The sequence below is a fragment of the Biomphalaria glabrata genome, chromosome 7, assembly GCF_947242115.1.
Source record: "Biomphalaria glabrata chromosome 7, xgBioGlab47.1, whole genome shotgun sequence".
Classification (NCBI taxonomy): Eukaryota; Metazoa; Mollusca; class Gastropoda; family Planorbidae; genus Biomphalaria; species Biomphalaria glabrata.
The window spans coordinates 47,410,082-47,437,181 of record NC_074717.1 but is presented as its reverse complement, the minus strand read 5'-3'; the positions used below and the strand labels follow the sequence as shown (position 1 = coordinate 47,437,181).

At 33.2% G+C, this 27,100-nt stretch overlaps 1 protein-coding gene across 10 annotated transcripts; it reads right to left on the bottom strand.

The window, feature by feature from the left end:
* Positions 1 to 855: 855 nt before the first annotated feature.
* LOC129927195 (uncharacterized) lies at positions 856 to 26,615 on the bottom strand. Of its 10 annotated transcripts, none has more exons than XM_056034612.1 (12): positions 15,190 to 15,225; positions 14,965 to 15,066; positions 14,393 to 14,869; positions 12,191 to 12,254; positions 11,382 to 11,457; positions 11,183 to 11,263; positions 8,609 to 8,671; positions 6,705 to 6,756; positions 5,791 to 5,900; positions 5,307 to 5,401; positions 3,495 to 3,603; positions 856 to 2,862 (listed from the first exon to the last, which is right to left on the bottom strand). In XM_056034612.1, exons 3-10 carry the CDS (start codon positions 14,649 to 14,651, stop codon positions 5,393 to 5,395), a joined length of 714 nt encoding a protein of 237 aa, XP_055890587.1. In that variant the 5' UTR covers positions 14,652 to 14,869; positions 14,965 to 15,066; positions 15,190 to 15,225; the 3' UTR covers positions 856 to 2,862; positions 3,495 to 3,603; positions 5,307 to 5,392. The 10 variants fall into 10 exon arrangements, with proteins under 10 accessions (XP_055890587.1, XP_055890588.1, XP_055890591.1 ...); XM_056034613.1 differs by having other exon boundaries at positions 14,393 to 14,793; positions 15,190 to 15,220; XM_056034616.1 differs by lacking the exon at positions 8,609 to 8,671.
* Between the last annotated feature and the right edge of the window lie 485 nt (positions 26,616 to 27,100).

Genomic DNA, 27,100 nt, shown 5'->3' with positions numbered 1-27,100 from the left:
TATACAAAAAGGGTGACAAGTCTATCTGCTCAAACCTTAAAACTATCGAGGCATTACACTTCTGTGAGTAGCAGGAAAGATCTTTGCTCGAGTGTTGCTCGACCGACTAACCCACTCTTTAGTGGACTAGGTCTTATCTGAAAGCCAGTGTGACACAGAGGTGCCCTTTCTGATCACTTTCCAATAGAAAATGGCGTAAAGCAGGGCTGTGTACTTGCTCCTACTCTATTCGCTATCTTCTTTCTTAGTTATAATGCATTTATCACTTACTTGATCTATATTATTAAAATAGAATGGCATCCTCCTTCAAATTCTTTGGAGTGAAAATACAAATCTAAAACATAAAACATGTTATATCCTCATGTTTACTTTCACTAACAAGAAAAGTACGTTTGTAGAATATACATCATGCTCAGTTGTTTCCCTTTATTCCCAGTTCCCACTTACTTCAAATTTAGCATATTCCACAGCCTTTAGGTCTATATTATCTCTCCTTATTAATATTTTATACATTTAAAGTTTACTTGAAATTATATAATTATTTTCATTGGTCTAATCTAAATTTTGAACAAAGTTAAAGAAATGTTGAGCTTTTTTTTTTTTTCCTATTATTTCAAATCTTGAGCTATAAGTCAAATGTGATGAACAGAGCAACCAGATCAACATGACACTGAGTCAGAACTTGAGAACTATAAGGTGTGGTTTGGTATTTAAAGTATAGAAGCCACTTGATGACCCTATTTATATATCCCAATAAAATTTGTGTGATGCTTCTTACTCTGTTGTAAATTCTGCCAAGTAAAAGAAAAATTGATGAAACTTGAAAACAAGATTAGAAAATAAATAACTTTATTTTCACTCATTAGAACATTGTGTTCAGTAAGGCATCAGTTGTGGTGTAATGACAAATGTTATGAAAAGTAACAGAACCAATTCTTATTAATCCATGAAAGCAATAAAATATCAGCTAATATAAATCACATATTACAATATCACTAAGCTAATTTGAAGGTATAATAGTGCTAGGGGCCTTTAACAAAAAAATTGATTGCTATAATTATAAATAACAACTACTACTCGTAGCATAGTCATTGTAGGGTCACATCTCTGTGGCTTAATGTTAAAAATTACACCTTATTCTATTTAAGATATTGATTCTAACTAATGGCAGTTAAAGTTGAGTACGGAATGTTTTTATGTACAACACTTCTGCAATTAAGTAAGTAAGTAAAGTTCCCCTTTCAGACCTTGTGGTCTATAGGGCAGATGATGTAAAGGTCATCTGATTCTGTGGCCTACAGTTAACGAGGGTATCATGTAGCCAGCACAATGACCAACCGCCTTTACTTTTCCTCAACTAATGCCAGGTACCCATTAGAGTTGGGTGGACTCAGAGGGCCCAAACTTTGCAATTAGTGATAGATAAATAGTTACATATCTACCAGGCAGTGGCCTCGAAGCACTTCATTATGGCTCTCAGATTTGGCAGCTACATGCAAAGCATTTAAGGGTGCTAGAAGGATTGAACCAAAGGAGTCTGGGTTCAATTATGGGCATAAAATGGCAAGAATACACTAAATATAAATACAGACTGCCACAATGAAACAAAGATGACCCAAAGAAAAACTGAAAGACCAGACAGACAGTTATAATAGAGCTCATGGTCTGTGTTGATACATAAACAAAAACTTCCAACTTCCTTAAACTTAAGACTGTCATAATAAACAGCAATAGAAATTATCTGATATGAATATTTACAAACACATTATACAAGTAGTTTAACATATAAGTTATTCAGAAAAATCAAAACACCAACAAAAAAAAAAAAGGATTCAAGACAATACATGAAGATCAAATAGCTATTTCTAATAACTAATTCTTTATGTACAGTACATATTTACAATAGGACAGCTTATTTATGTATTAATACAGTTGTAGCTGTGTAAAATACAACCATGCCTAAATAGCCTACCTATAAATTCAACCTTGCGAGCTCCTGCAAAAATGGTCATATTATTTTTCTTAATTTGTGTCAAAATAGGAGAAATATTTCTGCTTTATTTTTGTTCTTTCTAGAAAAAAGATAAATGTGGATGCTCTTTCTCTTGGCTCAATTTAGGAAACCTTGAGGCCTAGTTACATTACAGTTACAGAGATGACAAATTTATCAAAAAGTAGTAAATTTGATTTAAGGCCTCTAGTTCATAACTTATGAAAATTTAAACTACTAGAGTGAAACACCTCTTGTTCATTTTATTACAAGTATTGACATCAAACATATTCCAATAAAGCATACTTTTAAGCAGAGGATATTCTATATACATATTCATAAATATTAGATATAGAAGCACATGTAACAGACATGTTCAATTCCACAATTTTTATGAGAAACAAATGGCTAGTGAAATGAAAGACAATTTCCATAAACATCTTTTTAAATTCCATTGTAGAACTTATTGACTAAAAGAGTGTAGTAGCTTGAACTTAAGAAAAATCTTAACAAAAATATCTCGACATATTTCTTTTACAGTCAAACTGTGTATAAACACAATTATTTGTCTAGAGTCAATGCCAATCTTGGGCTTCAAACTAAAATATATGTTTATTCAAATACTGGTAGGATTCAACCAATCATTGACATGCTTACAAGTACTGTATCTCTTGTACTGGATTTTTTAAGAAGAATGAAGTGGCTTTCTTTGAATTATAACCATTGATTGGTATAAAAAACAACAACTTTATACTGCTTTTACAAAAACAGTGATTCTTTAAAAGGATGTTATTAGTTCATTCACTTTTTTTTACTTCTCCAAGATTGTTCATTTATTTCTGGCATTTTTGTTTCTTTTATTAGAGTTCTTCCTGAAATATGTAACAGTAAAATAGAATCAAAAAAATACTTAAATATTTTTAATGAAGATCTATGTACTTATTACTTTATCTATACTAATAGCTACTAAACTGTAACAAATAAATACATTTTATACATTCATTGCCCAGTTCACTTCAACACAGTGCTAGGAGTTCAAATCTAAAGTTGGATTTTATTCAATAATTTGCTATGGAAACACAAAGAGTGTTTGATTCTGTTTTTGTGATCAGTGTCTTTAGAATTGTCCATGTGAGAGTAAATGTTAAAATTGTGATCCAGAGGGTGTTTATCTTTAAAATCTTTATAATTTTCTTAATGTTTTCCTCAAATAAGTATCCAAGTATGGTTTGTGTTAAATGCCAATGATTGTACTTTTAAGGGCATGTTAATTTTATTTTTAATGTTCAGATTACCAAACCAGGCAGATATTGAAAAATAAAATATTACAGATGACAGCATAGTACATTGACAATATTTTTTGTAATGCATAATAAGGACATTGTTTTGGTAGTCTTAATCTTTGTTGTCCATGTTTGGTGATATAATTGGGTGATATAATCTGTGTGTGTAGTGAAATATAAATATATAAAGTGTAAAGCATTACTATTCTGGGCATAATTACCTCTAACCGAGCCATTTTTTTCTGAAGATGACTTTCTCTCTCCACGCTCACCAATAGCACCTCCTTGTATAGACACAGCACTCTGAAATTCAGCACCCATTTTATTGCACTAAAAAAAAAAAGATAAATAACAATAAAGTGTAAAATAATTGTGTTGATATGAAAACAAGAAGAATATGTTCTTACAAGTCAGTGGCATAAACTACTTGGCTACAAGGAGGCTTCAGTTCGAAACCAAACTAAGTTGTTTGCTGACCGCCTAAATCAGCACAGAAAACCTTAACCCATATACCCCTCCCCCTACATTTCCACACAAAAAAAAACAACAAAAAAAAACCTTAGAGCAATGATCATGTTCTAAGCATGAAAAAGATACTATGCAAAAATGTTAAAAATATATAGAATGTATATAGTTTATATCCTTTCAGTAATTTTGAGTACGAGAACAAACACATTCAATGACCCTAACCCTTATCAATAGTGCTAACATGGCCAAATTCAAATTTAACTTTCCATCAGGACAATCAGTAACAAATGTGGTATGGACTGAGCAATGCAACTCCTGTTTCCAAGCCTGTAACATACTTTTTACTTTTCCTGTTTTCTACATCAGGAATTCCACGTGTCTTTTAACCTCTTAACATGACATGAACTTTAAATCAGGCAATGTCCACTGAGACTGTGACAATCATGACCATCTAACGACAGTCCAGAGCACAAAGCACACGATCTGGCAGCCATCCAAGAAGCAACATAGACTCAACTGAAGGGAGTTGCCCAGAACAGACACCCAAGGAGTGGTACTGTTTAAGCCCTATGCCCTTCTGGGAGTCGAAAGGAATAAGTCAAGTAAGTCAACATTGTGACCATCTAATGACAATTAGACAAGGTAGACATCCCAGTGTTAAAATGAATCATTAGAAAAAAGTAAAAGATTATTAATACCTTAAAAATAGTGTTTTAATATGCATCATTGACTTGAGGAAATTAATACAAGTTACAAAATGTCTTTAAAATCTATTCAATCTAATCTATTCAATCTATTGTTTTCATGAGCAGGAGTTTTTCTACTTATAAACGTGATGTTCAGCTGAATGGCAAAAGCTGCATGGCTAGCCATCAAGAGTAGGAAGTGTTTGAATTGTGTGCATGTTCTCAATGTTTCAAGGAAGTTTTGAATTGTGTGCATGTTCTCAATGTTTCATAATAATAATAATAATAATAATAATAATCTTTATTATCCGTAAGGAAATTTGTCTTACAATTTGTGCATTACACCACCAGACTCACTCATAATTTACATGTGACAAAGTTTATACCAGATTGTTCTTATTTAATGATTTGATTGCCAGGAGAACAAAAGAGTGTTTGTGTCTGTTTGTCTTTGCTATCGGTGTCTTGTATCTCTTTTGTGATGGTAAAATCAATGAAGTTTTAAAAGATTCCACAGAACAGCACTAAAATGTAAGGAAAAAAATTGAAAAGACAGAAAGGATTGAGTCAAAGTAAATTTTGTTGAGTAGAGCCTAATGTTAAGGCTTGTGATACTATAAAAAGTTTCCTTCTCAACTGGGTGGGCATGATGCATTTGTTAAGATTTAACGGTGTGTCATTGAATTTAAGCTGTGAGGGGATCAACATAATCAAAGGGGAGTCCCAGAATTCACCAGTTTCTTAAATGAACAGATGGCATCGTAAAGAAAAAAAAAAAGGCTTAATATTGAAGGGAGTGTCTTAGTAATCCCTAGTTTGCTTGATGAATCAATTGTAAAGTGAAGGGGGAAAACAATGCAAAATACAAAATATACTTACATTCCTGTCTTTTAAAACAGATGCATGTGTTTCCCTGGCAAGGTGAAGTTCCTCTTTTAATTTTGCTACTTCAAATAATAACTCAGCTACTTTTTCTGATTGAAAATAAAACATGTATAGTTACAATAATTGCATGCAATATTTAAATGATATTGATCACAAGGTGGTGTAGCTGAGATATTCAGTTACAAGTGTTCAAAGGAAATACAATGACCATTAAAAGAATGATAAATTAGAATTTCTTAACCCTTGCAAGAATAACATATTAGTAAAAGGGTTAAGTAAACTTGACTCGTAAAAACAGATTACAATCTAAACAAGTAAAATTAAACATAATCAATGCTGAGTCCTTAAATTGGTGAAGAATCATTGTATTAATTAAGAAAAAGGCAGGGTTTGTAAAAAAAAAAGGCATAGGAATTTTTTTTTAATGTTACAGTTTCCTTAACAGTTACAACAGTTAGACAGTATCTTTGATACTTACATCTTTGCCAAAGATTGACCTCTCAAACTCTTCCATCTTGCGGCTATAGGCTAATTCAATTTTCTTAATAACTTGAAAATTTGGCACTTCAGGAGCTTTCTGCTCACAAACTATTGAACACAAAAAAATTAGAATAATTTTATTCCAGAAAAGTCAAAATTATACAATTATTCTTGCTTGATCATTTGAATTTGGTAAAGACCAATGACCTTACAAACTACAGAGCTAAATAAATAAACACAGAAGAAGCTTTTTTATTTCATTAAGTTGTTTTATTTTGCAGTTTTCTTGTTTCAAAGTATTAAATAAAAAAAAAAAGTCATGATACTAAAAGAGAATTGAAATAAAGTAGCAAAGCTAATTGGTTAGAGGCATTAATGCATTTGTTTATGTTTTTGTCATGTTCAGTTTTTTCATTGACAGAATTTGTCCATTTTGAGATGATCTCACATAGTTGTAGTGGGTCAAAGTTATCTATCTTGTTTAGTGACGCTCATTTAATAAGACTATACAACTATACAACTAAAAGTGTCATAAGTTATATTTTCTTTTGAACTTTTAAAGTGTTTAATTCATACAAGAAAAATAATGTGACTTCCCTTTCCTAGGTTTTTCAGATAGTTTTCCCCTCAAAAAAGCCTACTGCCTACAATGACAACTAGGTATGGATGGGCTACCTGGTCCTTTTGACTTTTTCACTTATATAATTTACTTTTCATGAGCAAGCATAACAAATACCACATACATCTATTTACAAACCAAAGTAATAACCTTCTGACATTGTTAATGGCAAGGGACTATCATGAGAACCTGAGCTAGAAATTTCCTATTATCAGAATGCAATGTCAAACAACTAAGCAAATTTCTTTCTGAAAGTTACAATAAAATATTTGTTAGTAATAGGGCAGTCTTACCTTCTGTGTGCTTCAACATAGCTTGTAAAACTTTGTTGTCTTTTTCAAATTTCTAGAAATCAAAATGAAAGTTTTTTTTAACCAATTATAATTTTTTAAATAAGGTTTATTGTACATCCACTCCCCTCATTAAAGAATTTTTAAAATTTGCCCTTCCATCTAGATCAGGGGTGGGCAAATTATGGCCAGCAGGCCACATGCAGCCTGCCGGAGCATTTTATGCCGCCCGCTGACACCCAAAAACATTATATATGCCCACATAATGTGTAAAAATATAATGATTTTAAAAATCTATTTAAATTATTGAAACTTCTGATTCTTATGACGAAGACGCTAAAGAAACATTTCTTTATATGCCATTCTAATAAGTTTAAAGTAAAGGAGGATTTTTGTAATTGGTAATATGTCGAAACATTTAGTCAAAGACACAAACTCAGGCCATTTTTTTATTCAGTACTATAAAGAACTAGTTGAAAGTGTTGGGTTGGCATGGAACAAGATGGTGAGTTTAACAACATGGTGTCCGAGCTTTGACTGAGAAAAACACGCACAAAGCTTTCCTAATAAATTAAAGAACAATATCCCAACCATAAACTCTTACCTCTACACTGGAAAGTTTGTGAAAAGCTGCATTGAATATTAGACGTTATTGACCCAATTATCTCAGAGCTCAAAGTTATTAGAGCTAGGGGTCTTGATCACAGGCAGTTCAGAGAACTACTTGGATATTTGGAAACATATCATTCCCATGTTCGGTACTACAGTGTTATCCGCTAGCGTAGCATGTTCAAGGTAATGAGAAAAACTTGAGATCTCAAGGAAGAAATTGTCTTGTTCCTGTGACTTTGTAACTAATATTTCTAAGGAAGAGGGAAAGACAGCCTTTATGTTTGCCATCAACACTGTCGCAGCGGCAACTGGTTATTTGCACATGAAATGTATGTGCATGTTAAATCTTTTCAAACAAAGTCATCCCATTTCTCCAGGCAAGCAAGTAAAGACAGGTTTTGACATTTGCTGAAAGGTGAAACTGTTTCTAGCAAAGGGGTTGAAAAGTACAAGACTTATTCTTTGATTGTGGAATTTGAAAGCAAATTTTAAGAAGTCAAGAACTTAGAAACAGTTTTCAATTTCATCAGTTCACCAATTAGCTGATTCCACTCTAGAGGACACACCTCCAAGCAAATAATGACCTGAAAGAGAAGTTCAAGTAAGTTCTTCCACAGGAGTTTTATGGGTCTTTTCTAGAAACTGCATTTCCAAACTTAAAAAACATTGCTGTTAAAGTTTCCCATTATTAGGGTCCACATACATCTTTGAAAATATGATTGAAAATAAACAAGTGTAAGCAGTCAAGAGGATAACAACCAGTAAGCTAGTTCCACAGTTCAGGAACATTATGCACAAATGTAAACAGTTAAATACTTCATATTGACAACAACTATAATATTAATGTCTTCGATTCCGAAGATTAAGGATGATTACAGTGTTTCACATGACTTCACAAACCCAGTTGCAACCTGCCTATTTTCCCGCATTTCGTTCAGACAAAGCCATTGTGGTGAAATGTTATGATGTTGGAGGCCACTATGAAGAGATTATTAGTAAAATTAATTTAATTTACAACTCTTGTTGCAGCTTTTCAATAGGGAGTGTAAAAAAATTAAAGTAAATGTATATTACAGTACATATGTGAATTAAAAGATAGTATACATAGTTAGTTATCACTCCTGATCTAGACAAACATTGTTCCTTAATGTACCCTTTCTTTCAAGTTAACTATTCAAAGCTTTAGAGGAAAATATTTTGTATTTGTTTTCATACTTATTTTTCTTGTTTTTTCTGTGTTTAAAAACTACTGACATAGACTTTTTTTTTTAGGATCATTCACTCAAGAAATTCACCTGAAGAGTCATGTTCACTCTTTGCAGTTCTTCTTCTTTGGCTGTCAGCTGAGAGTCATGATTCTGAGGAATAAAAAATATTTTGTTTACTCCATTTGTAACTTAGTTTGCATATTTTCTATTTTTTACACTTTGACTTCTGTATCAAACTTTATTCTACTGCAATGTTCTGAACTTAGGGCTAGTCAAGCTTTCATTGTGTTTATTTCCTCCTCCTCCATCTTTTCTTTTAGTGACTGGTTCTAAAAATAAATCTGTCTGTATTTCCTGTTCAAACATCTCTGGGCTTATCACCTTCGATGAAGTCCAGTAGGGAATCGGCGCCGGAGGCGCCATTATCCCGTTGATGGTTAGAAAGGCTTTTATCAGGGTTCTTCACCCCTGTCCTGTCTGAGGGCACCCAATGGTAGGCGGCCATATCGGTTGACTGAATGGGAAAACCGGGCCGTGCTGTGTACACAGCGCACCATCCCCGCTCTCATACCACTCGCTATAAGTGGTCGAGGACAGTACTAACTGCGGGGAGCTTGTCTCATATTCCTATTCTGTAACCGCCACAATTCCGTGCGGGAGTCGCCACTCCAGGCTCCTGGTACTGATGACGACCCCCTTTGTGGAACGGCGTGGCGGACTTTTTGGACTGGGTTGCAGGTTACTTGTTCCATCCCCACCCCGAGTGAGATAAAAAAAACAAAAGCTCACCCAGGGAGACCTGCTAGAAGGCCTGGTTCGCTACTCGTTCTTAGCCTGTCCAGATCCACCTCTGGATGTTTCCACCGGAGGGCCACGCTGAGGCGACGGGTAGCTGGAATATCCTCCGGGGGCTTATCACCAGGAGTTTCTCCTCACGCTCACGGACCTTACTTTCCAATAGTTTGTTCTCTATGTCTGTTTTACTATCCCTTTGTCGTGACAGCGATTTCTCTTTAGAGATCAATTCATCCAGCTTATCTTTTAAAAGTTCTTCACGTTTCGGCTGGTCATTATTCTGTTGAACACATTTCTCTTGCTACACTAGGTCCATGCTTTTCCTATCTTGACTGATTTCAAGCTTATATCCATCGCACATTTTTTTATCTCATCTAAACCATTTGCAGTGTTCATGTCTGTCTGGATGTCAATGTCTCTTTTTTCAGTTGTTAAAGATAAATTACTTTCCTCCTCCTCTTCTCCTTCACTGATGCAGTCTACTGCTGGGGGCTTGGAGCAGCTGTGGTCCTTAAACTTAATAAAAAAAAAATTAAGCATTATTAATAGATAATTTTAAATAAAACTCTTGTATTGGTTACCTAAAAAATTGAAAACAATGCAACATCTTTTAAGTTTGAGAGAGTGGTGTGAGACAATCATCACTTGAAATCATCTTTCTTTACATCTTGATCACGTGGACTTTAACCATTTTAACGTTTAAATAGAAAAGTTTACAAAGTGGGATTCTTTTAATAGGTAACGTAAATGGTGTTTGAAGCTTAAATGTTAAACAAATAAAAAAGTGTTGTCAGTAAAGTTCCCCTTAGTGAAATATAGGGTTATCTGTTTCTGTGGCCCACAGTTAACAAGAGTGTCACAAGGCCTGCATGATGACTAACAGCCTTTACTTTTCCCCACTTAATGTCAGGTACCAATTAAAAGGCGCCCAAAGATCCTGAAATGAAAAATTCCAGGCTTCACCAAGAGTTGAACCCGGGACCCCCGGCTTGTAGGGCCAGCATTTACCAGGCCTCCTAAAACAAATGAAACATGACATATAACATAAGCACAATAATTGCTGACAGAAAAAAGTGAACAAAATCTGGTGAAACAAAGATAGGCTCTGACATTACCCTGGGTAACAATACAGGTCTACAGACCAAAATAACTCTACTGGCTTGGAAGCTTTTTTTTCTGGGGGGACCTGTATGGCACAGTCAGATGTTAGATTAGTACCTGGTCAAGGTTGGCAGTTCAGAACTCTATGATTTAAGAGCTTATGCTTCACCAAATGTTATTAACTTTATACTTAAGTACCCTAGTGCTGCTTTGATTTGTTACATGTCATTTTTTTATTTATCCATTTTAAAAGCTGCTGCGCAAACAAAGAACTCATTTTAAGTCTATTGTTATTCCATATGGGAGACAAACGTATGCCAAAGACAGTCTTTTTTGGTGAGCTAAAAGGTAACAAAGGCGCCCTACGAAAATGCTTCAAAGACCAGCTTAGGGGTCAACTTTCCTTAGCTGACTTAGAACAGAGCACCTGGTTACATGCGGCCTCAGAACGAGACAGCTGGAGGTCACTCACAAAGGCCGCAGGATACACATTTGAGACCAAAAGAAAATCAGCGACCGAGGACAAACACAGACGGCGAAAAGAAAATCCAAATCAACCACCTGCAAACAATGGTTATGCTTGCCATGGATGTAGCAAAATATTTAAGTCACAGCTGGGGCTGAGGAGCCACGGGAAATACTGCATTCCTTACTAATCTTTGGACTCGAAGACAAGCCTTATTATTATCGTACAATACATAAATATTGGTTTTATAAAAACTTTAAATGAAAAATGCTAATTTATTTTAGCTATCACTAACAAACCTCTAAGTGATTCATAAAGTTCAACTTTTCCAGCAAGTTTTGATTTTCTTGTTGAAGTTTACTAATGACAGCATACAATTTCTGTCAATAAATAAAAATAGACAGTTTTTCACCGACCCCTAATTCAATTAAAAAAAAATGTATATACATATCTTATTTTCACTTTATGAGCACAGGTTTTTTTTCAAGTTCAACCAACCTTAAATGAATCCTCCTGTAAAAAGATTTTTTGATAATCTTTGAAAGAAAGATTGAAATCCTCTATTTTTGGAGATCTGAAGTAAAAAGGTAAAAATTGATTATGTAAAACATATTTAACTTACTAGCAGAGATTTAGACTTGTTAGAGTGCATGAGTTTGGCCTATTGTATAGTACACATATGGTCTTTTAATGAGCATATATATGTTTCAGAGAAGCAAAAAACAAAAGTTATATTTAATGTTAACATAAGTTTGTTTAATTTTTAGACAGATGGTTAGGTCTAGTACGAGGCACAGGTTCAAATATTTCTTGCCATAATTATTTTCAACATCTGATGGAATTATTAACTTGGCATGTTCATCATTCACTACCCTGTTATGATTACACTTCAATAACCTTTTTGTTATTAAAAAAATGTTATGATTGGTAAAGAATTAAGGAGAAATGTATGTCCTTTTTAATAACATTAAATAATCATTAAAGGACCAAAAGTTATTTTAGTTTCAGATAACAAAATAAAAAATGAAAACTCTCCTACTATGGAAAAGTTAAATCTAGATTTAGAGACTAGTCTCTAGATCTAGAATATATTTTATGATCCAGATTTAATAAGAATTATCTTATCTTACTTATCTTATATAATACAGACGTTACTTCAAAAAAGAAGATGATTACGTCCTACGCGTCATGCATTTAGTCATGCATATTAACCAATGACTTAAATTGTCTTAAATTCTGCCAAGTCACTGGTTTTCCTGGCTAGCTCAGAATTCTTTTGTATTATAATTATACATATTTACACAAACCTTATAAATAACACCTTTAAAACAGTGGAAACAGCAATCTTGAGATTATTATCCAATGTTACACCTATCAGAAAAAGCAGAAGAAGAAAATGTAAGCTCCTTGCTTCAAAGTCCTCAAACTTGGTAAAACATGGTGAAAGAAACAAATCCTGATGTTTAACAAAGGGAAACTATTCAAGATTCATTTTCATTTGTAAGTTATTGAAACGTATATCTTCTTATCTTATATGATACAGATGCTACTTCAAAACCGAAGATGATTATACAGGAGGAAGAATAAAGGAAAATTAGTTTCAAAATATTAATGATGGTAAAGTTGATCCAACAAAAAAAAATGCTGTTACTAAAGGATGATGGAAGTGTCATTCTGGAGAAAACATGTAGAAAGTAAGGCAAGGGTTTATTCTAGAGCTAAGAGATTGAGTCCAGTGGAGAACATAGCATGAAAATTGTCCACTGCTTACAGAAAGAGCACATGCATAAGTCAAAAATAAAATTTGTTAAAGTCTGTTGGCTGGAGGGCAGTATGCTGGCTGGTGGAGACAATTTCACAAGTGATAAGTACACATTTAAATGTTTGTTGATTTTTTTTTTATTTGGGAAAACAATGTTTTTTTAAAAACATTTCAATGAAAAGAAATGAAAAAAATCAAAAGAAAAAAAATGCTCACAATAAATCCTTAAAAAGACATACATAGCTTCTAATTTTCTTGACTTTTATATACAATATGATAGTTGTAAAGAAGATGATTATGTCCGACGCGTTATGCATTCAGTCATGCATATTAACCAATGACTTAAATTCTGCCAAGTCACTGGTTTTCCTGGCTAACTCAGGCAACCCATTCAGTGCTCTAATAGCACTAGGGAAGAAGGAGCATTTGCACAAATTTGTCCTGGCATATGGGATGAGGAATGTGCCTTTATCTTTGTGTCTTTCTGAGTATTTTATTAAATTTTGTTTTTGTCTTTGAAGATTATGGTTCAGTGTTTTATGTATAATTGCTACTTTACTTTTGAGTCTTCTATCCTGAAGGCTTTCTAAATTTAGTGATTTTACTAAAGTTGTCACTCTAGTCAAATGTGAATATTTGTTTGTTATGAATCTCACTGCTCTATTTTGTGTCTGTTCCAGTTTCTTAATGTTTTCTTGAGATAAGGGGTCCCAAACAGAGGATGCATATTCTATTACCATAACCAAGGTTAAATAACATTTTAGTTTTATGTTCTTATTTGATTTATAGAAATTTCTTTTAAGAAACCCTAATGCTTTTTTGATTTTTTGATAGTTTCATCAATAAGGGGACATGGACTGTTCCACAATGATTTGTAGCGTCGCTACCTGATCTGTGCATGATCTCTCCTTACAAAAGCTGGCTTTTTGGTCAAGGAGATATGAATCTACAGCATCTTTCATTCAGTTAAGCAGAATGCAGTTAAACACTTTACTTGGAATGGACAGCAGTATTATCCTTTGATAGTTGGAGCAGGAACTAAAATCGCATTTCTTGGGGAGTTTGATGAGGTAGCTCTCCTTCCATTCTGGTGGCACTTCTTTTTCCCATATCTTGACGAAGAGGGGTATGGTTACTTCACATTGGGATGCTGTCAGGTCCTGCAGATCTGTCATTCTTCAATTGCTTGATTGTGCTGCAAATCTCTTTCTTAGTGGGTGCACTGCACTTGATAGGCAGGCCTCTTGCAGCTGGTGGTATCTCTGGTAAGTTTGCAGGAGTAGATCTGTTAAGTAGCCTCCTTGAAATCCTCGATCCATCTCTTTGTGATATCACTTCACCATTCTTGCCATTTAATTGTCTCTCTGGCTTAGCAAATTTTCCAGATTTTAATGACTTAGTACTGTTCTGAAGGGCTGTTTCTTCTGCTTTTGCCATGCTTCATTGTAGTTCCTCCTGTCTGTTCTGATGCTATGCTTGGCATTCCTATCTATTTCAGCATATTCTTTTTGTGCTTTTTCCTTTTGCTGCTCTTGTTTTACTGTTGTTCATGCCTGATTTCTTCTCTCTTCTTTCTTTTATCATCTGAAGAGTTTCTGTTGAAATCCACTCCTTGTGTGTTTATGACTTGGACTCTAGTACTTCTTGGTATGTACACTTTCTGTCACGTCTGTTTTCTACTGTCTCCTATTCAAGCAGCTCTTTTAGGAGCTGGAACTTATTTGATAAAATGACCTTGAACTCTTACCATTTTCGCCGTCTTTCATAACAATGGTGCTGTAGTGTTGGCATTGGCTGGACACTCCAGTCCAACTCTTCTTCAGCTTCAGTCTCACTCTGGCGATCAGAAGATGATGATCTGAAGCAACAACTGCTCCTTGTCTGACACGTTCATCCTGAAGAGATTGACAGAACTTCTTCACAATACAGACATGGTCTGTTGCCTTGTTTATTCGTTTGTGTGGGAAGACAGTTACTCCTATCACCAAGTTGCTTGTGGCACACATATCTTCAAATCTTTCTCCATTTTTGTTCCACCTAGTCCATGCTTTCCCATGATCTCCTGGTAGCTTTCTGTCTCTCTGATCCTGCCAGATCAATTAGATTTATCTGTGATATATTGCTTTTTTGGAAACCACCTACTTCCTTCTAGTATATATATTTAGTTCGTCCATCGTGGTTCGATGATGACCACTTTGTCATCCAGGGGGCTGAGGACTTCCTCCTAGTAGATAAACACAGACAAAATAAATGTCTATTTGTACATTAAGTGTACATGTTTTAATTAACATTAACATTTAATTGAAATAAAAACTATACCTTTGACTCTATTTTAACTGTAAAAACAGCATGAGAGCGCGAACCCTCTCTGTTCATGGAAGTAGGAGCTACTCTACGATTCAACCAGCCCTTGATTATTAACTGAAGACAACAAAGTATGTTCCATTCCTTTAAAACTCAATTCAGGCATATTATTATCAAGAAAAATCTTACAAAAAACCAAAATGTGTAAAACTAGAATTAACTCAATGATGGCTTTAATACCTGATAAGCATCTCTTGGGTTGCAGATAACTTGCTCAATGAGTCCATCTATAAAGACACCTTTGTTCATATTCTCACATAAGCGAATACCTTGTGAAGCTGTATCCAAAAGATCAAAGATTTACTCTTGATAGATTTCTAAAAAGGAGCAGCGACACAAAAACTGTTTTTTACTGCCATGCTGTGAAGAGAATTAAAAAAATGTTATGATTCGTGTTTTAAACAAAAGTGGGGCAGAAAAAAAAAGGAAACATTTAAATCTAATGGTTTCATTACACCAGTTAAACCTTATAAAAACAATTGTATACAATAAAAGAAAGTTACATCTTGTTGGTGAGCTATTACACTAGAGAGATACTCCAAACTTCTGGGAATCACACCACGGGCTTTCCAAGTTCTCAGAGGGACCTTTAATATAAAAAAAAAAGATTTAAAATAAATTTCTCTGTTAAATGTTTTTCTTAAACATCTGCAATAATGCAATTTTTACTAGATCAATATGTTCAAATATAGATATTTATAACTACAATTAAAATATAACTAATATTTTGTCCTTTGAAAAAAAGCTTTCCCTTTTGTATGCATGTCATGTCTCCCTACTTGAGAAATGCTGGCCAAAGAACTCATAAAATCTAATTCCCCTTTAAGACCTTGTGGTCTATAGGGCAGATGATGTAAAGGTCATCTGATTCTGTGGCCTATAGTTACTTAGGGTGTCATGTGGCCAGCACAATGACCAATCACATTTACTTTTCCCAACTAATGTTGGGTACCCATTAGAGCTGGGTGGACGCCTGAAGATCCTAAAATTAAAAATCCCAGTCTTCACCAGGATTTGAACACTTGTTTGGAAGCCAAGCACTTTACCGCTCAGCCACCGCGCCTCCTTCAGAAAATCTATTTCATTTAAGGTCATTTTTAAAATTAATATTCGTTGTAACAAAAAAATAATACAATATCATAAATGCCAAGATTTATATTTTTAATGATGAAAGAACACTTACCAAACATAGTAAAACTTTTTCCTGAGCCAGTCTGGCCACTAAGAAAGTGCAAAAGAAATAAAATGTTAACAATAGAGAGAGTGAAATGTAAGTGTACAGTGTACAAACCTCTACCACTGCCCCTGACAGAGTCTTTGTATAAAAAAAAAATACTGTTACAAGTTAAAAACAAATCTGAAACAAAGGTGAGCTTTAAAATTATTGAAGACCATTTAATTGCCACACTCAAAACTCAATGTTAGCAAGCAATTGCATGACCATGCAAAAACAAGCTTTATCTAAACAGTATCAATTTTCTCCCCTTAAAACAGCTATCTACTTTCTTTCAACTTAGAACAGGACACAAAGCTTTACATTTTCACCATAACAGAATAAACCAGACCCACCAACCCCTCCGCAAACATTGCGCCCAGCCTCTTGAAACTGTCAATCATATCTTCTTTGAATGCTCCAATCTAATTCACCTTAGGCAGACAATATTACAACAACCTATCATAACCAACACTCAGTATGGCAGTGTGGAACAGCTAAAAAAAAAACAATCTAATTTTTCCTTGGCACAGATCGCAAAGGAGCTTACAGCTCAGCAACAAAAAGCTGGCTAGAAGAAGAAGGAAATCTTCAATTCTTCAAAACTAAACCTATTCTATTTGTCTATTGTAAATCATATCTCTTGTGTATATATAAATATACACATTTTCATCTCAAATCATACATGATTTTTTCCTGCTTGCAACACTGAATTATATAGATAGACATACTAACACAGCGGCAGAAATTTTGATAGAATTTCTTGCAAATAAAAATTGAATAGAGTGAACATTTGTTTTTAATTGTATAAACAAAGTTGCTCTACTACTGTCTGGACCAAGCATTCACACAATTTAAATGTTTCACATTAAAAAGAAATATTAAAGGAAAAGTAGTTTGTAACATCAAAAATTTGGATATAAAACATTCTAATTCATTTCTTTTGTGTTTTTTTTTTAAAGGTTAAAGGTTAAGAATAATATTTCATTCTTTACTGTGACCAACCTGTGTGGTGTCAGCATCTGCTACATTGTCTTAGGTGAAAATTGTGGGCTCTGGCTTTGTGTGAAGAATAATGGCATTGTCTGCAGTGTTAACATCCAGAACTCATGGTGCAAAGCCTTTTTCACTTGGATCAGGAGGGCGAACTCTTAGCAATATTTGAATTGAATTTCTTTGTAAAGATGTAGACAAAGAAAGCAGGTTTACAAATACCAAAACTTAACATATAACATATTAAGCTAAAAAAGGCAAGTGACTTAGTTACAAAGCACTTAGCTTCTAAACAGAGGGATCTTAGGTTCCAATCTGATTGATTTTGAATTTCAGGAATTTAAGGATGCACCTTAGTTCACTCAACTCTAATGGTTACCTGAAATTTTTTGGGGAAAGTAAAGGCAGTGGGCCATTGTGCTGGCAGCATGACACCTTAATCAGCCATAGAAACAAATGACATGTACATCATCTGTTCCATGTATTGCAAGGTCTGAAACTAGGTACTATTGAAATGCTTAAAAAAAAATATAAAAAAAACATGACTCTTCAACACTAAATGACTAGCACTGCAACCATGCATGTGTTGAGTTGCTCAGCAGCTTTACTATTGATCTTAATGTTAAAATTGTAAAAACAAAAATGGTTTGAAAAAAAAAAGCTTAAACGAAGTGTAATTGTATCAATTAGTTTGGATCAGTCATGTAATCAAATTTCTAATAGATTATAATTATAATAAATTATAATAAGAAATTATAGTAATATTGAACAACAACAATAAATCGGTACGATTAATAATATTTTTACCAATGTTTTTTTTTTAGAATTATTTCATGCTATTAGCTTTCTCAGTATGCTATGACACTTATCTGGACCAGGGTGGATGTTACTGTCATTGATTTTTAAAGGCATTTTTAAAAAAAGGGAATGACCTGAATTCAAACTAGTATCCAGGCTCATGCCTCCTTGGGCTGAGGTGCTAACCAGTCTGCTAGTGAGGCACTTATGACTGGAAGATTGTATGTTTGTTTCCATTTAGAGGGGCAACCTATAAAGGGGACATTCAATTTATACCACCACTTCAGTCAAGTAATGGAACAATTTCTTTCTCTCATTCAAGATATGAAACAAAATTATAAATTACCAATAGTTATTTTACTAAATTTGTTAAATTATTTTATTGATTGTTGTATTATCAGGTAAAGAAATAATTGTGAAAAATTTCAGCTTAATCCGCGATCGGGTGTCAGACATAACATACAGGCAGATAGAGAGTTGATATTTAAGCTTTGTAAAAAGGTTCAACACCTAATGTATCTGGCATAAGCATCACTTATGTTATAAGAAATAAAAAAGTTAAATAAGTAAATAAAGGTAAACAAAGATTATCAATTATGCTTAGTGTTTTGTTATAAATTACAGGGTGATTTTTTAAAATACCGGTACATTAAAAATAATTTACAATTATGAAAAACAGTATGAAATATTGTGCTTTAAAGAAAATAATTAAATAAAATAAAAATGCTTAACCTGATTGATGGATCCATATATATTGCAGCTGTAAATTTAAAAAAATATATTGTCAATGTGTTGTTCTATCCAAAAACAAAAAATGTGTTCTATATACATTGAAGTATAATTAAATACATACATATTTAAAACAAAGCATAATCATTTTTATGTAACAGTACATCAGAGCTATTAGTATTCAGAGAAAAAAAGAAAAACAAAGATTATATTAAGCATCTATAGCTGTATCAATAAGTTTGGATCAGTCATGTAATTAAATTTTCAAATAGATCTACACCAGCATTTCCTAAACTTTTAACATATGCATACCTAGCCCCCCCTAACCGAGATGACAGATCATCTGTTCCTGGTTGTTAATTTTAATCTGAGACACTGTGCCACATCTGTTCCTATTTTTTCAATTTAATGCTGAAAAAGTAACGTTATATAAATTTTAATTTTGAAAAGGCAAGATATATTTCAGAAATTTTTCTTTTAAAACCGGATACACATTTGTAGCCTTTGAAAAAGTCAATTAGGAAATCAGATTGCTTGTAATGCTCTCCATTATTCATTTGACTGTTAGAAAGTATTTCTCTTAAGGCCAGATATGGATCGAAATCTCTTCAACCCAAGTCTTGTCTCAAGGTTCCTCAAAGGCAGCAACCATTTTTAGATTGGGTTGTGCCACATACATAGTGTCCAGACTCCGGTCATGAGCCCACTTACTGCAAGCGGGCAAAGGCCGTGCTAACCGCAGGTTATTTCTTCATATACCTATTTTGTAACTACAAAAGCTCTGTAAGTACCTCTATTCTGTGTCCTTAATTTGAAAAACGAAGTGTCGGACTTGCTGGGTTGTCAGGTCTCTCTTTCTGTTGGTGATATGAAATGATTATTTTATTATTGTAGACAAACAATATTAATTTTAATAAGACTCTAATCTCATACACTAACTGTAACTAAATCTCCATAGTGACCTTAGACCACCTCTACTAAATCTCTAGGATCTAGAATATTCTAGATTATAACAATATTAATTATAAAATGGTACTATAAATGTAGACCACTTCACATATCTAGGTAGAATTGTGTCAAATAACGCCTCACTTTCAAGGGAAGTTGATAACCGTCTGGCCAGGGCCAGTAGCGCTTTTGGATGCCTTCAGGCAAGAGTTTGGCGGAACAAATTGCTCTGCCTGCCTACAAATATCAATGTCTACCAGGCGGTGGTTCTCTCAACCCTTCTGTATGACTCTGAGACATGGACACTATACAGAAAACAACTAAGACTTCTTGAGCGCTTTCACCAAAGATGCTTGCGCTCCATCATGGACATACAGTGTTAAGACTGCACTACAAACAGTGATGTCCTTGCAAACGCCAGTATAGACAGTATAGAGGGGCTTCTTATGGTCTGACAGTTACGCTGGGCAGGGCACGTATCCCGTATGGGAGACGAACGTATGACAAAGGCAGTCTTTTTTAATGAAGTAAAAGGTGGTCAAAGGAGCTTTCCAATGAGGTATAGAATGTTAGTATGAGTCCAATAGATAAAAAAATAAATAAAATTTTGGCGCGCTTTCACTTAACATTGAAGCAATGGGAAACCATGGCACAAGATTTTATGAAAAAATGAACAAAAATGAGTACCATTTTGTTAATTTTTATCACTTTGCTATAATCTATATATCAAAATAAAGCTTAAGGTGTGCTTAATAAAAGTATTTTATTGTTTTATACAGTTTATATATATATATATATTTTTTTTTTTTATTTTAACCAACTCAATATGAGGTTATCATTTTTTATTTTTGTAATAAAATGTTCTTATATTTCTATTTTAACAAAATGTTGATAACAGATAAAAGAAGCACTTGTCCTGAGCTTTCCAGTTATATATAGATTATTTCTATATGCCAAATGGTTAATTTTTTACAAATTTTTTTAACGCATTTTCACTCAACACTAAGTGAGGTTTTATGAAATCAATAAAGCATACTATCTCACTCATTTTTATATCACATCTAAAAACAACACCAAGATAAAGATAAAACTTTAGATGTGATGAACAAATATATCTTTAGCTACATGTATATTATTTCTGTATATTTAAAGAAAAAAAGAATAAAAACTTTAAATCATTTTGCATAGAAAAAATAAAAATTACTTACATAAATGTTTCTTGATAATATGATGTTAATTTTTAAGTATAGCATGGTAAGATGGCAAGGCATAAATGATTGCTGGATTGTGCTGATAACGTAGAAGATGAATGTGATAACACAGAAATTAAGTTCGACCAACTAATGATGAAGCCAATGGTGGTTTGTTAGTGACGTAGGGACTCGATGACATGCAAATTAGTCAGTGATGAATGAAGATAAAGTAAATGGTGGCTTCTTTGTGTTAGAAGTGTAGCAAAGCAGATATCATGCAAGTAAGCAGCATAGAATGATGATGAAGTCAATGGTGGTTAATTTGTTGGTGCCGTAGTGACTCTGATGACATGCAAGTTAGTATGTGCTGGATGATGAATAAGTAAATGGAGCCAAGTGACTCTGATGACATGCAAGTTAGTATGTACTGGATGATAATTAAGTAAATGGAGCCAAGTGACTCTGATGACATGCAAGTTAGTATGTACTGGATGATGATTAAGTAAATGTTGCCGAAGGGACTCTGATGACATGCAAGGAGTTGAAGGACACCATCATGAAAGTATAAGGCACATGTGGGAATTTAGACACCATCATGAAAGTATAAGGCACATGTGGGAATTTAGACACCATCACGAAAGTATAAATCACAAATGAATTTATGAAAAGTTTAATGTTTAATTTAATGAAGGGTTAATAATAAATGGATTTGAAAAAAAAGTTGTTGTTTTTTATGAGAGTTTAATGTTTGAATGATGAAAGGTTAATAGGATATATGATGATTTGTGTTTGAAAAAACTTAATTTTTAATGGTACACATAAATATAAAAAGGAAAGTTTACATATCTTTACAGTCACAAACTTGAAGTGAAGACAATTTTATAAAACTAATAATATTGTTTATGAAAATTATTAAATATTTTAATTTTAAAGTTATGGCTTTACATTAAACATAATTTAAATTAATTCTTTATGAACTATCAATAAAATAAATTTTAACAAGGAACGTTATATAAAAAGTGATGATGTACCACATATCATTAGTGATAGTAAAAATAGCTAAGAAAAATAGTTGATTAGCTTTTTTTTTATTAGATGATATAAAACAAAATAGTGTGCTAGAAAAAAAAAAATAAATGCAATATTAAAAATGGGAATGACAAGTAGTACACAACCACTGGTGTTATTTCAGATCTACTGGGAGGACTAGAGAAACACTTTATATGTTAGTAAGTCATGATCATTATTAATTTTAAACTTTGCTGTATTACATGTGATGCAATGGGAAAACAATTGTAAACACTATGTAGGTTTAATCATTTTAAAAGTTATAGTTACATGAAGGAAATGAATAATAATCAAATTAACAAAAACAATCCCAACACAAATGTTTTGTTATAAAATTACAGAAAGAGGGGCTTTACTTTTCTGTTAAAAAAAAATTTTGAATGATCATTCTTTATAATTTGATAGTTTTATTTACATCTTTTTTTTATTAAGGTACTATTTTATTTTAAATATTTTATATTTTAAAGCTTAAAACATATAGTAGAAAAAGGTTAGGGCTATGGTTACCTCTAGTGAATTTTATAATAGTATATAATATGTTTAAAATTAATGACATAAACTTTTAGTTTACTATTCTTTACAGTTTGAAAATTTTATAAAAGTATTTATTTTATTGAAATGTATTAGTCACTAATGATTAGCTAACAGATTTACCCCCCCTATTGTTTTTCCACCCTATTATAAAGAATCCCTGTTTGTCAGACAGAAGTGAAACTGGAACATTTTTGTCAATGGGTAGGGAAAAATCCTTGATGTTAACAAATACTATTCTACAGTAATGTCAAGTCTTTGAACAGTATGTCACAGGCAAGCTGATACTTGCTCATGTCATAGTCAACCCCTCTACTCTCGTCCTCATCATCCAGCCAATATTTTACCAAATATACATCTTTCATTCCTTTTTTCAGTCCCTTTACCCTGCCACTATATAATACAGGGCCTGGACTGTATCAATAGTGGCATATCAACCTGTCTATAACATTTCCAGATAACAATTCCTGCACATCCATCCAAGTCTGTTCAGTCACGTTAGTAATCAGTTCCTTAATCTTGTCAATGTAATTGTCTTGTCTTAAAAGTTTTTCAATTTTCTTTCTTTCTTTCTGTTCTGTCTCCTGGTTTTTTTGCTCCGCCCTCAGATCAATCTCCTTAGTCACCTCTGACGTCCTCACTCGATTAGCCTGCCTCCTACTGCGAGAGACACCAATGGCCCAAGTCACCCTTTCAGTCATATCTGAGGCACTCAGAGAATCTAGATAGGCTACAGTTCTGTTCTTTAGGGAACGGATTCTAGAGGACATGTAGCACATCGTTGCATTAGGTGCTTTTTTCTTGGCTGCACTAAACATGCCAATCACCTCTTCAGAATCCATGTTATGTAGCCTAGCAGATTCTGTCTGAGTGCTCATCAGCTCAGACACATTCATACAAAGATACCTTTTATACTGCCTATTGATAGTTTCTGCAATAGAAGACAAACTAGCTTTTATCATGTTTTCAACTTCCTTATCTTGAGGGCAGAGCAAAAGAACCTCCAGTATGGGATCATTAACATCAAGGATTTCACCAAAGAAGTCTAGGTTTCTTGTGAAAATAATGAAGGGATTATTAAGGCATTGATCTACTTGGGCTAGAACTTCTTTAATGACTGTGATAGCCCCAAGATGAGAAACAGCTTGCGCACCAGGCGCAATGTAAAATTTTTTCATCCAAGGGCTTGTCAGCAGTTTCCCTACCATACCCATAACAAAAAGTTGTTTCTTCCCAGTTTCACTATTGAGGTCACTGTGCAGGCAACTTATCAGCGATCCAGAGGAAAGGGCAGGGGATTTTAAAAATGATAATATTTGGTCATAATGAAGGACCAATATTCCACAAGTACGGAAAAACACAAGCAAACGATTTCCCCTATACTGTGGAATAAGGCCCTTCGGTAAATTTTCATTAAGTAGAAAGGAAATAAAATTTTTGGGGTCACCCTTTCCATCTCGATACCTGAGTTTGTCTATTTGTAAGACAATGTTGCCTGCTATGCAGTCACTCCCAATAAGGCTGCTCCTTTCTGTCTGCAGGGACTTAAGTGCCAACCTGCAGCCTTTTGAAATACTATCAAGTGGGTGCAGGTGGCAATTAAGTTCATTTAAGGTTTTACCCCATAATGCATTTAATTTAACTATGGAAGCATGATTCACTGATGCCCGGTCTGAGATAGTGTTGGAAATATTTTTGATAATTTCATTATGACAAGTGGAAAACTCTATCTTATGAAAATCTGAGTAAGCATATGCTAAATTTTGTATTGATTCAATTAAGTGTTTTTCATAGTCCTCAGCCCTCCCACCACTCAACTGATCTAAAGCTATAACAAAAGTATCAGATGGAGTGGTGAGATGTACTGAATTGACAAGAACACCCTCTTGGGTTGTGGAATCAAACCCAAGAGTTAGATGTGGTGTTTTCATAGCAACTTCAGCGGCTTGTAGGTCTGAAATAACACCAAGTTCTCTTACAAAGTTGTCTACTGATGTTCTGTGAGGGACGCAATCAAGAAGCACACCCAATCTCTGTGATAAACTACTTACTATAGGGGAGATAGAAAAGTTGGGGCCTGGTATAAAAGACAATTAAAAAACATTAACCTTGTCATAACATCATATGTTTTATTATTTTTTTTAAGGGACCTAGCTTTATTTTCTTTTAGTTCTTTAAGTTCATCTTCAAGAAGTAGTTTATCACTTTGAAGAAATGTTATGATAGCGTCCTTCACAGCCAATTCTTTATTAAATGATGATTTCATTTTCTTTAATACCTCTTGATGCTTTTTTGTTTGCCAAATACATTTTTTACATTTTAAAAAACGTTTGCCAGAAGCAATTTCATATTTGTGCAATTTTTTTAACAACTTATTAATCCTCTCATTTTTTCGGTGAACAGACCGTCTAAGATTTTTAATAAGGTTAGGCTGAGAGTTAATTTGAGATTTTAATAAACATATTTTTTTCCTATATTTATTCTTGTCTTCACTTCTTGCCTGGGACACAAAAGAAAGTCATCTTTTTAAATGTCTTCTACGAGGGGTTCATTCATCATTGCTTCTTAAATTTGATGAAACAAGATTTATTTCAGTAACAGGATTTATTTCAGTTGGTTGTATAGCTTTTGTTGGAGTTAAATCAGAGTTAGGAGCAGTTGTGCTAGGTAACTGGTAAAATATTTGATAGCAAATGTTTTGAATTTCTGACAAATATTTTGTTACATTACTTTTATACTTTGCAATGGTGCATTCAGTTAAATAATGAACTTTTGAAATTAAACATGGATTAAATGGGAATCCAAAAGTTGAAGCAACAATTTCTGCTGTGGATGTTTAGGAGGACTGATTTTGCAGATAAATTAGGAGGACATGTCCTTTTAAGCATAGTTTATTATTGTCATCTGGTGAAAGTTCAGAATAATTAAAATTTTCATAAAGGAATTTGTACAAAATAGTGTCTTCAACATTTGTACAGGATGAAAGCTTTCTTTTTCTTTGTCTTGGCATGATATCTGATAAAATAATGTGGGTGCGTAAGTGAATAATCCAATGGAAAATCTTAAATAATTCTTGAGTAATATTTGATAGTAGATTGTAATGTAGATCAAGTAATTAGATAAACATTGAAGTAGATATTCTATTGTAGATCTAGACAATCTAGTAATTAGATAAATTAGATAAACATTGAATTAGAAGAATATATTTTTAATAGTAATTATATAAAATGTAAGTAGCCTAGATTCATCATAGAATTAAATAAAGGACTACATAGCAATGGTCTGGGCACTCTGGGCTGCATGATGATCATGATGTTCTGTCATATCAGCATTTTAATCCTACTCATAAAGCATGAGTATGATAATAATGATAGCAATCAGCATGATTAGCAGCTTTAATTTCATGAGATTGAAATACCCCATCTCATTAAACTTAAACCAAAAAAAAAAAAAAGCTATCTAGATCTATTATTATAATATAGACATAGATATATAATTATATAGTAGAGTCATGATCTAATTATAAATATGAATGTTAATCAAGCTAACAAAATAAATCAATCAAACTGATCTAAATCTAATGTATGTACATCTAGTTTTATGTAGTCTAGATATAGTCACTAGTATAGAATTCTGCATCCAGTAACTTTTTAATACATAAATACTAGATCTAGATCTATACACACACTATTAGTTAATACAGTAGTTGAGTAGTCTAAAGTATAAATATAGTTTGGATTCTGATATAGTGTTATAGACTAAAGTCAGAGTAGATATACTTGATAAACTAGAGTTTACTAACTAGTAACTAGAGGTAGAGTCAGTAGAGTAGACTGGGCTGGAATATAGTAGATCTAGATCTATATAGTTAGTCAGTGTCTTAGTACTAGTACTTGACTAGATCTATATTTTATATTAATAATAATATTATATATAGATCTAGAATCTAACTAAATGTTGTCTAAGAGTACTAAGACTCAGAGTCTAACTCTAAAACTACTAAAAAGTAAAAAAGTCTAAGTCTGTCGACTAAGTCAAGTCAGGCACTGAAACTTTCAGTGAAGGAGTTAATGAATTAGATCTAGATAATTAGATCAAGTATTATCAAGATTAAATCAAGATTGTCAAGATCATTTGGATCAAGATCTAGATCTAAAATTCAGATATATTCTAGATATACAGTTTCAAGAGTTGCTTAGTTTCCCTTCGATGTAGATCTAGAATGTCTAGATCTAGACTATAAATAATAAATGTTTACACTTGACTACAGACAAAATAGTCTAAAAATACTACATTGCTGTCACGTGACAGTAATGATAAATTGATTTTTTTTTTTCGCCTTTTAACAAGTAACATGCTTAACCAAAATGCAATTAGAGAAGTCATCTAGCTCTCTATAGAAAACAGAATAACTAAAATTGGTAGAAGAATGCACGTTTTACATGAATAAATTAGATCTAAAAACTCTATCAAAAAAATGTTTTTTGGATCTAGTCTATTGCCAAAACTGAAGGACCTCGAGCTCTGATCCATTCCCGCCATTTTTAAAACAAGTCACATTTGTTGCCTCACAGAATTTAGACAAAAATCGCCTCGATTATCATATTACAATGAAAAC

What these genes read in the sequence shown, in the direction of transcription:
- LOC129927195 (XM_056034609.1), bottom strand. Translation starts at nt 24,413, where the DNA reads ATGAAAACACCACATCTAACTCTTGGGTTTGATTCCACAACCCAAGAG.